Raw genomic sequence first — 16,751 nt, 5'->3', positions numbered from 1 at the left:
GCCCTCGCTCGGCTCGTTTCCCACTCATTGTGCGGCCCAGGCCCTATCACTCGAGAGGCCTGGCAAGGAAGCGAGGAGGAAGCCGGTGCCACTACTGGTTCAGAATGTTCCAGTGTGGTTGGAAAGTCTGAGAAGCAGCCTGGGTGAGAAGAACAAGACCTTATTGACAGGGTTCAGTCCTGGTCAGGTCTGTTTCACATCAGCTCTCTAAATAATCACAGCTCTTCCCACCTCAGGGATCTCCAGCACGTTTACTTCTGGCTTTTTTTTTTTTTTTTTTTTAAACATTTAATGTAGCTATGGTAGAACACAAAGCATTCGAACTTTTTATTCCAAGAGAATGATTAAAAGTGTAGTGTTGCCTGCTTCAAAACAAGAATAGCGAAACAAAGCCCAAACTTCGTACTTTACGTGGCTTTCCAACCTACTGCCAAATTGTTATTCTTATTGCAAATATTTTTCTATTAAGCTGTTTTCTCATTGATTGATTTATAGGGATATTGATTATCCTAAATAACATTTTCAATGGTTATGTAGCCCAACTTGGCTTGTCATGGTCTGAATTGGTCAGTGTCATTATCTAACTTAAATAATGGTCAGTGTCATTATCTCACATATATTTTAGATATGTAAAAACCATAAGAATTGTAAGAATGGGATTAAAAAAGAATATACCAAACATTTTCTCTTCTCCACGTGAATCTACAAACTGGAATATTTACCTCAAGAAGTCAGAAGAAAATCTGCTGGAGATTTTAGGCCTGGCATGGTGGCTCACGCCTGAATCCCAGCCTTTGGGAGGCCAAGGCAGGCAGATCACATGAGGTCTGGAGTTCCAGATCAGCCTGCCAACATGGTGAAAACCCGTCTCTACTAAAAATATGAACATTAGCTGGGGATGGTGCCACTCACCTGTAATCCCAGCTATTCAGGAGGCTGAGGCACAAGAATCGCTTGAACCCGGAGGCAGAGGTTGCAGTGAGCCGAGCTAACACCACTGCACTCCGGCCTGGGTGAAAGAGCGAGATTCCATCTTAAAAAAGAAGAAGAAAAAGAAGAAGAAGAAAATCTGCTCCAGGTTTTAATGAACCACAGAATGTGTTCCTTGTATGCTTCGCCTTGTCATTCTGCCTGAATTTATGCATGACTTCTGCGTTAATGTAGTAAACACTCGCTTGGCAGTCCTTTCATTTTCAGGACCCATAGGGTATCTCCAATTCCAGCTTTTGGTCAAGTAATAAGAAAAAGGTTTTTTGTTTTTTTTTCCCTGGAATATTTGGTAGGAGCTTTTGAAGCTCAAAGGGATATTTAAAGCCTATTCAAGTTGAAGAAACTGAAGAAAACCCAACCATCCCCAACCACTTTTGAGGACACGAATTTCCAGTGGTTAGAGCTTCTCATTTTTATCTTTTAGTCTGAATGAGATGGATGGGGACCCTCTCGTTGGGCAGAAAGCAGAGGAGCAATTATGGGATTGACTGCAAAATGTCTAACCAGTTTAAGAGGCTGGTGACTTTTTATAGCACCTCCAGAATGGTGATTTTTGAACTTTCGACCTATTAAATAGTTTAATTATATGTTTCTCATGCTTTCTGTCTAAAAGTGGCTCACGAAATATAGTAGGTCAAATGAAGACCCCTACCAGAAATTTTAAAAATAATTATTAAGAACCAGTTGAGAATCTCTGTATTTTGTCGGATACCTTCATTTTAAGGCAGGAATTAGCTATCTGATTTAAGATTAATAAAAAGGAAATGCTTATGATTTTACAAAAAAGAGAATATCTTCTTTTTTTAAGAGTTCATATGTGTGTGTGCATAGTAATACAAATCTGATCCCCATCCCTGCTCCCTGCCACCTTAAAACCCTTTCAAGCCTTCAGTGATTTTCCAGAACCTTTAGGGTTAACAGCCAGCTATGGCCATTGCCTGGAAAGGCCAGCTGTCCAAAGGTACTTGCCTTCCTCCATGTCCCCTGGCCTTCTTTATTCTGCCATGGAGTCTTTCCTCCTCACACTAACCCTTCCATGTCCCCAACCCACGTAGCTCCCATCTGATCCCTTCCCCAGTGGTTCTTTTTCTCTTTCCCACTGGAGACAGGGTCTCCCTCTGCTACCCAGGCTGGAGTGCAGTTTTGCAATCATGGCTTACTCCAGCCTCGAACTCCCAGGTTCAAATGATCCTCCCACCTCAGCCTCCCAAGTAGCTGGTACCACAGGCATGAGCCACCATGCCTGGCTAATTTTTAAAGATGTTTTAGACTGGGCATGGTGGCTCACACCTGTAATTCAGCAATTTGGGAGGCCAAGGTAGGAAGAGCACTTGTGTCCAGGAGTTTGACACCAGTCTGGGCAACATAGTGAGACCCCGTCTCCACCAATTTTTTGTTTTGTTTTGTTTTAATAGTGGTAGGGTCTCACTGTGTTGCTCAGGCTGGTCTCCAACTCTTGAGTGCAAGTGATCCTCCTGCCTTGACCTCCCAAAGTACTGGGATTACAGGTGTGAGCCACTGTGCCTGGCCCCCGATGATCTTTTTTAACAACCCCCCAGAATTACTAAGATTTCTTTATGTTGCTATGATACCAAGGCATTCTGCCCCCATATTTTGCATGTTTCACACAACTAGTAAGTGGCAAAACCTAAACCCAAATCCATCTGATTCTGGAACTTCCTGCTGTCTGTTGATGCTTATCACTTTCCTGGATTTCATTTTCATCCTCTGTCTTCTGTGGAGCTCAAATGAATACTGTTTGTGAAAATGTTTTGTGTATAGTGGAACACCATGTGGTATTTATTGACATTATAGGTAGCCCTTTAAATGCTTTTCTCAAAACTCTTCATCTCGACCACCTTTCTATACCACTATAAGACTGACGTTTTGCAATTTTTCCTTTCTTCCCAGGATGGTTCCTACCTGGCTGAGTTCCTGCTGGAGAAAGGCTATGAGGTGGGTGACTCAATGGGAAGCAGGCGCAGGCTGGAGGGATTGCTCGCATGCGGTGGCCACATGCTTCCTCTGCTGCCGTCCTCCTGAGTGTGTTTTCCACTGAAACGCAGATAACAAATCAGAATCCAGGGAAGAATGTGTCTTTGGGCTTGTGAGCCTGCCAACCCATTGTGCTGTTTATCTGCTGGTGAGCACTGGTGGCTCCCCTGCACTCACAGTGTTCAGCTGTGGTGCACACTTCCCACATTCTCCGATAACGCAGCAGCCTGTGCAAGCTGAAGCTGTAACATTATTCGGGTTAATTTATGATGTAATGTGTTTCATAAGAAAGTCTTACTCACAGTGAAGTCACTTAATTCAGAAATTACAGAGAGCAATAAAAACCAAGCTGATCGTTGGCAAACGAATGAAAAATTTATACCTGGAGGTTTTCCTTTCTAAAAGGCAACCATATATTTTATGGAGCTGAAACTTTTAGGTTTGCTGCTTTTGTCGTTGTCTTCACCATTTCTCTTTACTTTAAAAGAAACAATAGTTTTATATATTAATTTTGATGTGCTAAGTATGTACAACTTAATTTTTTAAAGAACGTTTTTCAGATATATACATGTATATAAATTCATGCTATAACAGAAAAAAAAAAACCTTTACAGTGGCCCATATGCTCTGATCTGCTTTATGAATGTTTACATTAATAATTTAGGATTGTCTGTTTATTCTAATTGTTGGTACATTGTTTTAAAAACGTGTAATTTGGGCAAATGGAAACACAACAGGAAAGAATTTGGCATCTAAATGCCAACATTATTTGAAGAAAAAAAGTTAATTTCTTTTAACTCATAATCTGAGAGCCTTGACTTTTAGACTTGGAGAAGTAACAGTAGATGTGTTTAGCACCTTCTCTACCCTTTTCTAATAGCTAATGCTACATTTTGTAATTATATCAAAATAAAACAAATGGAATTATGAAAGTATATGTGTATACATATGTCCATATGCATAAGTTGCTATAATAATCGAGAAAGAAATACAAATTCTACAGAGCAGAGACTTTTAGACTAGGTTATGTGTAGTACAAAGTGTTGGTTTTAGAGAAAGACCTATATTTATTCAGGCTAGATTAACCTAAGGCCTGAATATCTATTAAAAGGAATAGCTTGGCAGAGAGATGCCCATACTGTGTTTCAGATGTTTGGGACCAGCTGAGAGATGTTTGGTGGCTAGAGAGGAATTAGTGATGTTGTGTATTGAGTGAACCTAGGAAAGGAGCTAGCTGGAGCAGAAATTGCTGCACTTGTGAAGAGTGTAATTTGGGCAAATGGAAACACAACAGGAAAGAATTTTGAGTGAGGTGGCATGTCAGAAGTGATGCTCAAAACCACATGAGTGTTGGGATCCGCTCTTCCGGGGACAAGGTGGGCTGAGACTGGAGGTGAGGGTGGTGTTAACAGGCAGCGCCTGTGTCTAGTCCAGAGGAGGAGGGAGCACGGCTGTGCACTGCAGTGATGGTAGACCCAGTGACAGTGACAGAGCGAGTTTGGATGTGTAGATGGTAACCATTCTCAAGCATGTGGTACTGTTAGTGTTACTCGAAAAGGCACAGAAGCAGATCTCTGTTTAGGTGTCCCTTGTTAAGGAACTAGCAGACTTCAGAAGACAAGAAGGATGAGAGATTTGCAAATAGATGTAACAAGAGTCTAGGACTGCCTGATAAGCTGCAGATGTTTTTGCGGTATTTGAAATCGTAAGAGCAGATTTTATTCTGATACAAAAAGACAATAGAAGGCCCACTTGGCAAATCATAGTTAATGGGAGGAATTTGTCACTGAAACAATGGTTGAGAGAGAAAACAGGTTTAGGAGAGAGAGATCCGTAAACTCATGGAAGGAAACATGGTTGACACTATAGCGGGAAAGTACACAGCCACAAAGCATAATCAGAAACTAATTCTCTTCCTAGTCCGGGGAAATGTGAGCTGTCTGCATATTGTGGGACTGTAAGTGTGTTTATCCGTACTGTATTCAATTTTAATAGGCTGCTGTCCTCAATTTTAAGAGTTTGGTGTAATTGGAGAATAAACCATTAAGAGGAATCTGATGGTGGCACAGGCTTTATGTTTTTATGCTTACGTCAAAGTAAATGTTAGAGTAATTTTTCAAATTGGCTGCATTGGAAAATTTCCTGATTTATCAGCAGCATCCCTGATTTTTGAAGGCCATGAGTAAAAGACTAGGATTAGTAGATTGCATGAAGTAGGATGAGAGAGGGATGTATTTTATTACATGTGAACTTGGGGTGGGGGGCAGTGGTCAACTTTGGATGCTTAGAGACGTCAGGCTCTCCAGCTTTAGTGTGCATCCGAATCAGGCCCTGTTAAGACACAGAAGAGGCTGGTTCGGGGCTCTGGGAACTGTTCTTTCTAACATGACCCCAGTCAGGGTGACGTCGCTTGCCTGGGTACTACAGACAGAGACACCATCACAACTAAAGGTTTAGATGAGATCAGGTGATGGATTGAATCATATGATGAAGTTGAACAAGGTACCCTAAGACGTTTTAGATCCGTGAGGCCTTGCTTCTCTGGGTTACGTATTGTGTTGAATCTAGCCTTTGTGTGAGGTGTATTCCAAAGGTCAGAACAGCTGGAAACAACCTTCTTAGGGACGGCAGAGGACAAACCAGGAACAGATCAGCCCTGTGAAGAAGAGGCGTGATGCTGAGGCTGAGTTGTTCTTTCTAGAAAAGCAAGGCACACTGGTTGGTTAGCAGTGGTAAGGCCAATTGTGCATTTTGAAACTGGGAAGCATGGGCAATGTGGAGAGGCCACAGCCACCTGGAGGGGAGTGTGCAGGAGGGCAGGGCTAGGTTGGTGGAGTCGTGATGATGGGTGGTGTAGGCAAAAACAAACCCTGTGTATGGAATTCATGTAGCGCAGTTAGACGTACTCCTTTACTTTTTCTCCCATCAGAAAAGCAAAATGAAAGTACAAATAACTTAGCTAGCCTTAAAGCAAAAATAGGCAGTTGCGGATGACTTGAAAAGCAATAGTGTATACTAACAGACTGATTAGTTATGGTTAATCACTTTGTATCACCTCATGCACATTTAGATTCCTGAAGCCGTGGGGCCTCGCCATCAAATGGGGCCACTGAAATCCACATCTCTGAATGAACCGTTTGAAGTGAAAAAGTGAAGGGTTACTTCTCACTGAGAAAAGCCTTAATTTAGAAGTTTAAAATGACAGGTTTAAATGTTGTTGCTTGAATTTTGCTCAGGATTAAATGTTAAGGAGAGCATAAGGAGAATGGATGTAACACTCATTCATTCTTTATTACTTAAAGGTGTCATCTCATAATGAGGAAACCCAAAAATTGTTGGGTTTTATGGACAATCACTCTTTGATACTTTATACACTTAATTCTACACATTGCTGAAGTGCAGAAGATCATTCTCCTTTATCCCTGTTGTCAGTACAGAGCCAGAGTGGTGGACAAGGTGGTTAGCTCGCTGTGGCAAAGGAGCCTCAGGCTGGGCACTGGACACCTGTGTCTCACTCTTCCTCTGCCACTTGCAGGCTCCGTGACCCTGTGCAAGTCACTCGACCCCTCTGAAACTTAGTTGCCTTTTCTGTAAATGGGGTGATAAGCACACCTATCTCCGGAGGTGGTTGCGGAGATTAGATAAGACAGTACGTGGAAAATGCTTAGCCCAGTGGAGTTCTGTGGGACTCATGGGCTTATTGATACGGAGCTGGCAGAGTGACATGCGGTCTAATGTGGACAAGCCAGTGGACACGGATCTTTAATCGGCTCTTTAGTTGGATTCGTTAATCAGCATTCCTGAGTAGCAGGCATGTTCTGTTGCCTAGAATGCTGGAGCTGTTTGCATTTCTTCCTGTCATAAGAGAAAACGGAGGATTGACAGAAATGAAGCTTTTTATGAAAGTGCGTTCTAGTTCCAAGTGTGTTTCCAGCACCACTGTTAGCAGATAAACCAACAACACACTTTTGTACCCATTTTGCACTAAGTACAGAGGAAAACCAGAGAAGTAAAGACAATGTTGAACCCTTTAAAAGCTAAAATCTGGGACTATATGACAAATCTGTATTGAATAACGTAGTAACAGCTACAACACAATGTGTCAGAATTTAAAATAAATAATAGGTAAATTGTGACATGAAGGATCAGCATAGAAAAGAAATGGATGTAGGGATAGTCCGATTGTTATCTCTGGGAGATTTTTTGTTAGAACATGGAGTTGCTATACTTTCTTAATCTATGAGAATCCTTCAACTATTTTTCCTCTGGGTTGTTATCCCAGAAGCCTTTATACTTTGATTAGAAAAAAGGTGAAGCTTTTATGGATTTCATTTTGAAACTATACTGAGTGTTGGCAGGGTTGACCGAGTCTATGTTCTTTAACATTGCCGCTTACTAGCTATGTTATCTCAGGCAATGTCCTCATTCATGGAATGGGACCAGTATTATTATAGTAAGATTGTTGTGATGATTAAGTCATTTAATACATACAGAGAACAGTGTCTAGTACATGATTGTTGCTGTGTAAGTGTTAACTATTGATATTACTTAAATAATCTGTACTTTTCAAAAGGTGAGTGACATTAACCATCCCTGGGAGTCATCCTTGCCTCCAAGAGAAATCTAGACACTAAGAATTTGAAATTCAGTGATAATAATTTTCCATTTTCTTGATCATAATAAATAATAAAGCATTTCTGTTATTTTCCTGATCTGACTGTGGATTTTGAAGTTAAACCAACTTTGTTTTAAATGGAAAGAACTTGAAATTTTTCTTTTTATCACCTTGTTAAGTGGGACATGAAATTTGTCAAAAAACTCATTTTCATTTATTATAAGACCTCAGTGTTTCAGAATTATATTTTGTGTCTTAACTACTATAATTTTGTAATGATTTTGATTAAGTTTATATAAAGCCAGATTCAGCTCTTTTATCTTTTCAGTTTGGTTCCTAATACCTCATATCTTTTTCTCCCAAAATCCTTATAAAAACAAACAAAAAGCTCTATCTACATCCCTTCTGTAAAGAGAAAGCCGCTAATCTCAAATTCTTAACTAGATTATGCAGTTTGCACACATTTTGGCTTGTGTTGAAGTCTGTATTTCACCTGTCTCAGAAGCAGACAGACCTAGCTTTCATTAGTTCTTAGAATAATACCTGCTGTCATGGATTAAGCATTTGGCAGGTCTTTCTTTCCGTGTGTACACATACCAAATGGTGGGAGTTAGAGGAAATTAAAACACTTGATTTGAAAAAAAAAGCAACCAGTGCTTAATGCTTTTGATTTTTAACGTGACAGTAAAGTCTTGGTTGTGATTGGCTGTGACTTCGTGTAGTTGTCTGCATTTTACATGGAATGCATCAAAATCATTTCATATTTTTGTCAAAGCTTTTTATATTTATATGTAATGAATACATATTAATAAATGGCATCTCTCTATATTTTGGGCTGCTGGAATATGTGACTTCCCCAGAATCCAGCAATCTAGAGAAGATAGCCTAAATAACACTATTGTTATTCTTTTCACTGTCAAAGTTAAATTACTGTTTTTAGAACATAGACATTCTTTTCTATTTAATAAAACAGAATTTACATCTGAGAAATCTATTTCAGAAGTAACTTTGATAGTAAACGCAAGTTTTGCTATGTATAAGTATATATGTGAAATACATACTTTTTGTTAAAATTGAGGTTGTAGAGCAGTTCAACTTTACAATTAACTAGCAACCTGAAAAATTGGAGATCATGAAGTAGAACAGATAAGCTTAATACTAGTGTTTTCTCCATGTCTAAATTAGGAAGTAGATATGTATAGCCAGATCTCAATTTAATGCTTCCTAAGGTTGAATGTTTGCCTCCTCAAATGTCAACCAAGTTTGTGAAGTTCCTTTCCCAAAATATTTTCATGTTTACTAACTTCTCTTGGGTTTCGTTCTTTTGGAAAATAATGTTGATGAGTGCTTTTCTCCCAAAGCAGCTCACCAACAGAAATATTAATTGTGGGTGTGTTGTATCTTTTGCAGAAGTCAATTTCTCATGTATGCCATTTAAAATTATGACATTTCTTTCTGTTTGAAAGAAAGTCTTATATTCTTATAATTTACCTGCATATTTGGAATATTTGAGTCATACCAAGGATTAATTTTGGTTTGAAATAGAAACGATTGAGTTAAAATATAGAAGTATATTCAGCTGCAAATGAACTTTTCAACATAAGAAGGAACACTTCTAAAATAAGTCAAGGATTAAAACTGCCACCAGTAGAACTGGAACTAGGGCAGCTGGTGACATAAGCTGGTGTTAGCATTGGCAGCACAAAGGGAGCAATCTTGACATGAGAAGGAAGTGGGACCAGGTCTGGAACAATTTCTCCTATGTTTCATACACAAATAGTCTTTTCTTCAGTATCAGGCAAGTATGCATTACATTCCTGTTCTATCAACTTTCACCCCGCCCCCCACCTATGGTTAAGTCAAGATAAAAAAATTTTAAAAATCCTCTCTTCGTTTGAGTTTTCTTTAGGTCTTAAATCGAGTAGTACATAAATGTTGTCTCTTACCCATGCTCTTTAGCTTTCTGTCTTTTCTACTTAGCTGCATAATAACATCTGCTCTCTGATTATGTCTGTGGCTCCAGAAATACATACAGTAGATGCAAAATGCAAGCTCTGAGGACACTGAGAAGATGTGATGGCCTTGTGCTCTGTGTTAAGCAGGCTACAAACGCCGTTTTACCGATATGGCCTCACATGGTCTGTCTTCAGTTTCAAATGGAAGAGATATTTTTGTCAGCAGTTAGGCTGTAAGTGTGTGTGTTTGGAAAAGGAGATGTTTGAGTATCTACAACTAAGCATGAAGTCACATAATTACCTGATTACGTTTGTTGAGATTGGCAGTAAAATCACTGGGGAAAGACAGAGGTAGGATGTTGGTAGCTGGTGGACAGTGGTTGGGGAGAAAGTAAGCAGTGGGACTATTTCTAATAATTTAAAATGATGCTTAGAAATCATTTTTTTCATAAAGCTAAACATTAGCTAAAGAAGTCGTTTATTAGTCCTCATTGCACATTTATCTTTCCACACTGTAAAAACTCAGGTCCATGGAATTGTACGGCGGTCCAGTTCATTTAATACGGGTCGAATTGAGCATCTGTATAAGAATCCCCAGGCTCACATTGAAGGAAGTAAGTGATTTTCTTTTTCTAGAATCTCTTTCTATAATGTATTTTCAGATGTTCCTATATTCAGATAAGGTGTTTTCAAATATCATTTTTGTCAGTGCCCAACAAGTCACAGTTATTTATGCATGAATTACTGCACTGAATACGATTTACATATGTTGAAAATCTTCTCTACTTACTGCCCTAGGCCATAGTGTCATGATGGTTTGGGTGTTAGAAGGCTGTGGAGTAGATGGCTTAGAGAGACCAAGGAAGGGCATGCCTTTGATCACCCCTCTGCACGTGTCCTTATTCCTTCAAGTAAGAGCAGTTCCATACTTACAGTGCACTGACCCACTTTTTATATTTGGTCCAATTTAATCAACTTAAACAATCTTTGTACATTTAATTATTTTTAAAAATGATTTGTGAAGATAGGCCCAAATAAATGGCAATCAAAATGTTCCAAATTACTGTCATTGTCAGTATTTGCAGTTGTTTTGCTGCTTTTGTTAATTTGTCTGTATGTAGCTGTACAGTTTATATAGCACAAGCCGAATGTTTTCTTGTTTGAACTTATGGCAACTCCTGAGGTGGATAGGGAGACCCAGAGAGCATTTTATAGTTGAGGAAATGGAGATAGAGAGGTTATGAATTTTCTGAGGTTGCACACTGTGAAGGAGGCAGAGCTGGCACCAGGACACAGGGATTTTAACTCCAAGTTCAGCCTGCATTATGTGGCCAGTTTTTCCAGCCAGCAAGGACAATACACTCAGCTTGTAAACCATATATGGTTTTGTGTTCACCCCTCAACCCCTGCATATTTGAAGGTTTGGGTTACTTGTATAGATAGTGACAGCATCAGGAAGATGGTGCAGTAGTCTCCAGTAAAAGGCTTTCCACTTTAAGTCATTAAGTGCATTGTCTTTGAAACTCATGTTTTTGTGCAAAGGTCAGAGCAGGCGTGCCATTGGATCTAGATGTAGATCAATATTATGTAAAAATGATGACAATATCAAGTTAGTAAATCACCCTTCCACATGTGTCAAATTCTTGTATAATGAAGTCAGTGTAAGGATCTGTTTAGATTTAGGAGGTCAAATAGGCTAGTTGTCCTTTAACCAGTTATGTCACCACATCAGGCATTCATGCAGGGCCTACGGATTGATGTTTATAAGGTACTTAAAAATTACTAGATAAAAGTGTCTAAAGAAAACAGAGTCATCTTCATCATCATCAGTGTTATAGATTTCTTTAGATGGTATACATGTTATCACAATGTTTTCTTTTTTTGAATCTCATTCTTACAGAACACATCTTACAACCACCTGGAGCCCTAAGATATGTTATTGTATAGTATGTTCATGATACTATGCTTTAAAAAAAGTTTCTCTGAGTTTACTACCAAAATCTTTTACAGACATAGGCGTTATGTAGCTATCTTTCTATTATTTAGGTTAAAGATTACAGTTTTATTCTGCTACTCCAGAACCATCAGTACAGCATTTCCATTTTGACCCTGGTTTTCAGACTTTCCAGATATGCACATCAATTTTGATATTTTAAAAAATTGAGCTTATGTTGCTTTTCTCTATCTAATGGTATGTTTTTGTATCCTGAAGACATGAAGTTGCACTATGGCGATCTCACTGACAGTACCTGCCTTGTGAAGATCATTAATGAAGTAAAGCCCACGGAGATCTACAACCTTGGAGCCCAGAGCCATGTCAAAGTAAGCATTTTCATTGTGATTTCTCTGGCTATGTTTCTGTGGTGTTCTGTATTGTACTTGTGTCTGTTGCTTCTCAGTACAGTAATATAATCACCGGTCTTAGTCTTCAAGTTGAATTGTCAGTGTTAGTTTGAGTATTAATCCTAATTGAAGTACTCATAGATTTTTTAAAAGTCTCTTGTCTTTTATTGAACAATATAATAAAACCTTACCACTAATATTGAAATAGCAGTATTTGTTTATTTTGGGTTGTTCCCTGTAGCCGTGAGCCCCATGGATGTGTTTTTTGCCATTTCAAATAACAGATTGTGAATTAAATGTTTTGTTAAAATGTTGGAAGATATAACTAAGTAAAACCTTTATTTTAATATCAGTTTTTGGTAGTGGCTGAATTACTGGCTGAGAGAATATTTTTGAGTCCCAATAATATGTTAAAATTAGCTGAATTAACTTTTTAATTGTGAATAGTGAAAATCATTGGAAGAAAGCTTTTTAGTCTCCCTCCTCCTCAGTGTGATATAGCCAATATGGAATTTCCCCTCTATTCGCACTGTGGAAGGAATCACGGTAAACATCACAGGCCCATCCTTAGGGTTCTAGTGATCTGCTTAATTCAAGTTTTTGTTGCTGTGTCCTCCTGCTCAAAGGAATAAGTGAAATCTGAAGCCACAAATGATAGGAGTTCTATTTAGATACTTGTTCAGTCAGGATGGTTAGTGGACCTTAGAAATAAAAGCAAGTAACTCTTAAGTTATAAAAGCCCCCCAAAAGTCCAGAAAATCTATGAGTATCTTTTTTGTTGTTGTTGTTGCTATTTAATGAACAAGTACAGGACTCTTATCTCAGAAAGTTTTTCTTAGGTGATTGGCTATTTTTCCAATTTTGCATAGAATGGAAGCTAAATGCCTATTCTATATACCTCTGCTTGTTGAAGGAAGAAATCATGAACTAGATAAAATGAAACCAAGTGGAGAACATAGAGAAACATAGCAATAAACTCAATCTTATAACTGATTGTCAGTCTTCATTATACATATCTCTTTCAAATGTTAACCTTGAAGGATGGCTACATATTGATGAATAAAGATACCTCATATCTGTGTTGTCTATGAAAAAACATTTTTCTTTTCTTAATCTGTGATGATTCTGTTCTATATTCAGACTTTCACCCAAGTCTGTGAAAGGTATCAGGGTCTTGAGGTTACAGCAGAGCTATTTTTCTAAATGATTCTCCGTGTGTTTTTTTCATTTTGGAAAGTCTTTCATGCATACTGTGCTTGAGAAATTGCATCCCTTCTTTCCTATAGAGAAGCGGTGACTTTTTATCATTCCAGGAATGAAGACTTTATTTTTCCCTAATTGAGGTAGTCAGTCTGTCTTCCACATTATAATTCATCTGGCTGCTTCTTGACCTTCCTGATCAGCCATGAGAGTATCTTCCAGACAAAACAGAATGTTTTGGAATGAACATTCTGTTATTCAGTTTCCTTTAGATTAAGAAGTTTCCTTTGTAATCATAGATAGTTTATCACCTGTAGGAGCTAAAAATTGTAATCAAAGATGCAGAAAATGTTTATAAAGGTTTATTTATAGAAGACCTTCCCCTTGTCATTTTAGTATTAAATGGGCTGATTGTTTCCTTTCTCCAAAACATATTTATAGTTCAGAAATGTGTTATAGTTGGTTTTCTTAGTTGTAGTTATCATGATAGTGTTTTGTTATCATTCTGGTGTGGTTGTACCGTAAGTAATAGAAATCATAGGCAATTTGAGTTGATTCCCTCTACATTGCTACGCATGTGAAGTTTATCTGTTTTTATTGTATTTTGGCTGCTTTTCTTAATGGTTAGTTAATGGGCAGAAATGGTACTCTTAGTGAGAATTTTGGTTTGTAAGGTCGTTTAATCTTCCAACAAATATTTACTGAGTGCATACGTCATGCAAGGTATCATGCATAGTACACACAAAAAGATGTGTCAGATACACTTCTGCTATGGGAGTTTCAACTTTAGTAGGGGTGATTCGCACAAATGTCTGATTCTTTAGAGGAGGGTAAGAGAGAACTTCCGTCTGAGACAATTATGAATAGTGCAAGGTGGAATTGACACTGGCTCTAGTGTTGAGGTATAGGGAGGACAATTACAGACATACTGGGAAACTAATAGTTGAAATGGGGGTGGTAATATGAGCCAAAGAGAAGTGAGAAAACTTGGGACATGTTTGCAGCATCATGAACATTCTAGATGAGCTGAGCAGAACCAATATGAGGAGAAATGTGAGGTAAGGCCAGGTAGGAAGTTGGGCTGTGCCTGGGCAGCCTACCCATGTTTTGAATGGGGGGAGATACATTCTGTGATGACTTTTAGAGGTAAGAGTCTAGAGGTAGGGCTTAAGAAGAGGTAGGAAGTTGCTGGATGAGAATGGTGTCACTAGAAATGGGGGTGGGAGTGAGGAACGAAACAGGATGCCAGGTGGAACTGACTTCTCTATGCACTGATGTGGTCACTAGAGAAGAGGGAAACCCAGGGCTCCAGTGACCAGGGGACCAGATGGTCAGTGGAACCAGTACTAGAAACCAACATTCAAGGAGGAACTTTCGGAGTGGGATTGGAGAAATAAGTTCCCTTTTGGAAACATTTTACTGGCATTACTTGAAGGACATTCAAGGGAAGCAGGTTATAAAGTAGCTTAAAATATGCTGTGAGTTTTGAGAGAGATCTAGGGTACAGACGTGTATATTCAGCTCTTGAAATCTTTTTTTTTTTTTTTTTTTTTTGAGACGGAGTCTCGCTCTGCCGCCCAGGCTGGAGTGCGGTGGCGCGATCTCGGCTCACTGCAAGCTCCGCCTCCCGGGTTCCTGCCATTCTCCTGCCTTAGCCTCAGTAGCTGGGACTACAGGCGCCCACCACCTCGCCCGGCTAATTTTTTATATTTTTAGTAGAGACAGGGTTTCACTGTGTTAGCCTGGATGGTCTCAATCTCCTGACCTCGTGATCCGCCCTCCTCGGCCTCCCATAGTGCTGGGATTACAGGCGTGAGCCCCCGCGCCCGGCCAGCTCTTGAAGTCTTCATGATGCCAAGTAGTAACTGGAGAAAGATGGGTAGAGGACTGAAGATTGAATCTTGGAAACATGCTGCTAGTGAGAGGGTGGGATGAGGATGAGCAGGGCTGATGACAGAAGTCGAGTGGGCAGAGGGTGGGATTGTGCCATGGCAGTCAAGAAATTAGGTCCGTGTAAGCAAGAGGGGATGAGGCTAGGAGAATGAGGACCAGGAAGAGTCACCGGCCTTGCCAGTTAGGTCAGCGAGGATTTGTTACTTTTTAAAGGAACATTTTAGTGATGCGACAGACGAACTTGGCCAGTGTTCCGGGGGTTTAGAAGTTGAGAGGTTATAAGGGAAATGCAAGTTGAATGCATTTTTTCCAGAAATTTTTATGTAGAGGGACAAGAGAGGATATGATAGATAAAGCTTGCAGCATCATGTGTGGGTTGTCAGGCCTCTCTTCAGAATCCTTGATTCTTTAGGTCTAGGGTGGGGTCTTAGAACTTGCATTTTTAGGATGTGTCCAGATGATGCTGTCCCTGGTCTGGGAACCACACTTGGAGAACCCTTGTTCTTGTGTTTCAGGTTTCTTGATTTATCCATATAGAATGTGTTCCTTAAATCCTTTCTTCTTATACCTTCTCCTTTTAATGTGTAGGTTTTTGAGTTTGATGTAAAATAATCCTGTTACTTACTAGTTAATGACTTAATGAGCTTTTAAAGCCCAAAACTATGTCTGCAGTCAGATATTATAAGAATGGAAAGAGAATTTGATATATGTTTGTATCAAAGTTCTTGATATTCAGAAACCTCTTTTTCTGAATAGTACATAGTCTGAGATAATAAATACTTCTTGAGTACTTAGTATGAGTACAAGTGCCTCTTAGAATGTCCTTCAAAATCCCTTGTTCCATACCACTGTTTATGCTGTGATCTGTGGGCAGGCTTAATCATGGCCAGAGCAGGCGTGGGGAAGGGGCTTGGGATGATGGCGCTGTGTGAGCACAGACTGCTCACCTGCCTTGCTGGCGGCATGCTGCTGTGTTCCCTCACCTCTCCAAGGCTCTCCATGGCGGGTTGCAGTTGTTTGCTTTTTTTCTAGTAGCTTGTTAGGGAAGGAATTAGGATGAAAAAAATACGTATTTTGTTTCTTATAGTTAATTTCTCTGTATTAATCAGCTTTGTAGAATTTATTGTATTCATAGATATATTCAGACAAAAAAGTTACTTCTGATAGTGTAATGTTTGCCATAAGATTAATTAAATTTCTTGTTATTTGGTTTGGTGTTGTTTTGAAAAAAGGTTCTAATATTAGCACATATTTGCATTTAATTTGAATCCGTGACTTCTAGACTGGGTATTGTTTGTGTTGGCTTCTGTTTGTACAGAGTAAAGTCTCCTATCACTCTCACTTCCAGTTAATTTGATGTGGGCTAGGGTATGCTAAAAGTAAGGAAAATAAAATAATAGGAAGTTGGTCTGGTTTCCTGTAGGAAACCAATGAAGATGAAATTGGTTCTTGGAATAAACCCACAGCAGTCTGGGAAATACTGACTGAAGACATTTTTCTGAATCATAAACAGAAAAATTATGACTCATGAAGTAGGTCACTGAAAGGCTGGTTTGATCTTATGTGGGAGAAAGTGAGAGATGACTGAAATGTACTAGTTATTAAAAGAAGTTAAACCTAGCATGATGACATCATCCAAGTAGGAACAAATTATCCAATTTGTAGTCCTGCCCATTTGATGGAGAAAACGTTTTGAGAAACTGCTTTTTTGTTGTGGTTGTGTGGTTGGTTTGTTTGTGTATTTTTTGCTGTATAATAGT

General features: G+C 39.1%; 1 protein-coding gene across 3 annotated transcripts in view; it reads left to right on the top strand.

The window, feature by feature from the left end:
- GMDS (GDP-mannose 4,6-dehydratase) overlaps positions 1-16,751 on the top strand; it is a 637,149-nt gene that overhangs the window by 115,338 nt on the left and 505,060 nt on the right. For all 3 annotated transcript variants that reach the window (XM_003896946.3, XM_021936583.2, XM_009204344.4), the window contains exons 2-4: positions 2,902-2,946; positions 10,082-10,169; positions 11,768-11,877. In XM_003896946.3, the coding sequence (XP_003896995.1) occupies positions 2,902-2,946; positions 10,082-10,169; positions 11,768-11,877 (243 nt within the window). The remainder of the gene's footprint in view (positions 1-2,901; positions 2,947-10,081; positions 10,170-11,767; positions 11,878-16,751) is intronic.

The sequence above is a fragment of the Papio anubis genome, chromosome 6 (genome assembly GCF_008728515.1).
Source record: "Papio anubis isolate 15944 chromosome 6, Panubis1.0, whole genome shotgun sequence".
Classification (NCBI taxonomy): domain Eukaryota; kingdom Metazoa; phylum Chordata; class Mammalia; order Primates; family Cercopithecidae; genus Papio; species Papio anubis.
The sequence above is the reverse complement of the archived record's forward strand: the minus strand, read 5'-3'. Positions and strand labels throughout refer to the sequence as shown.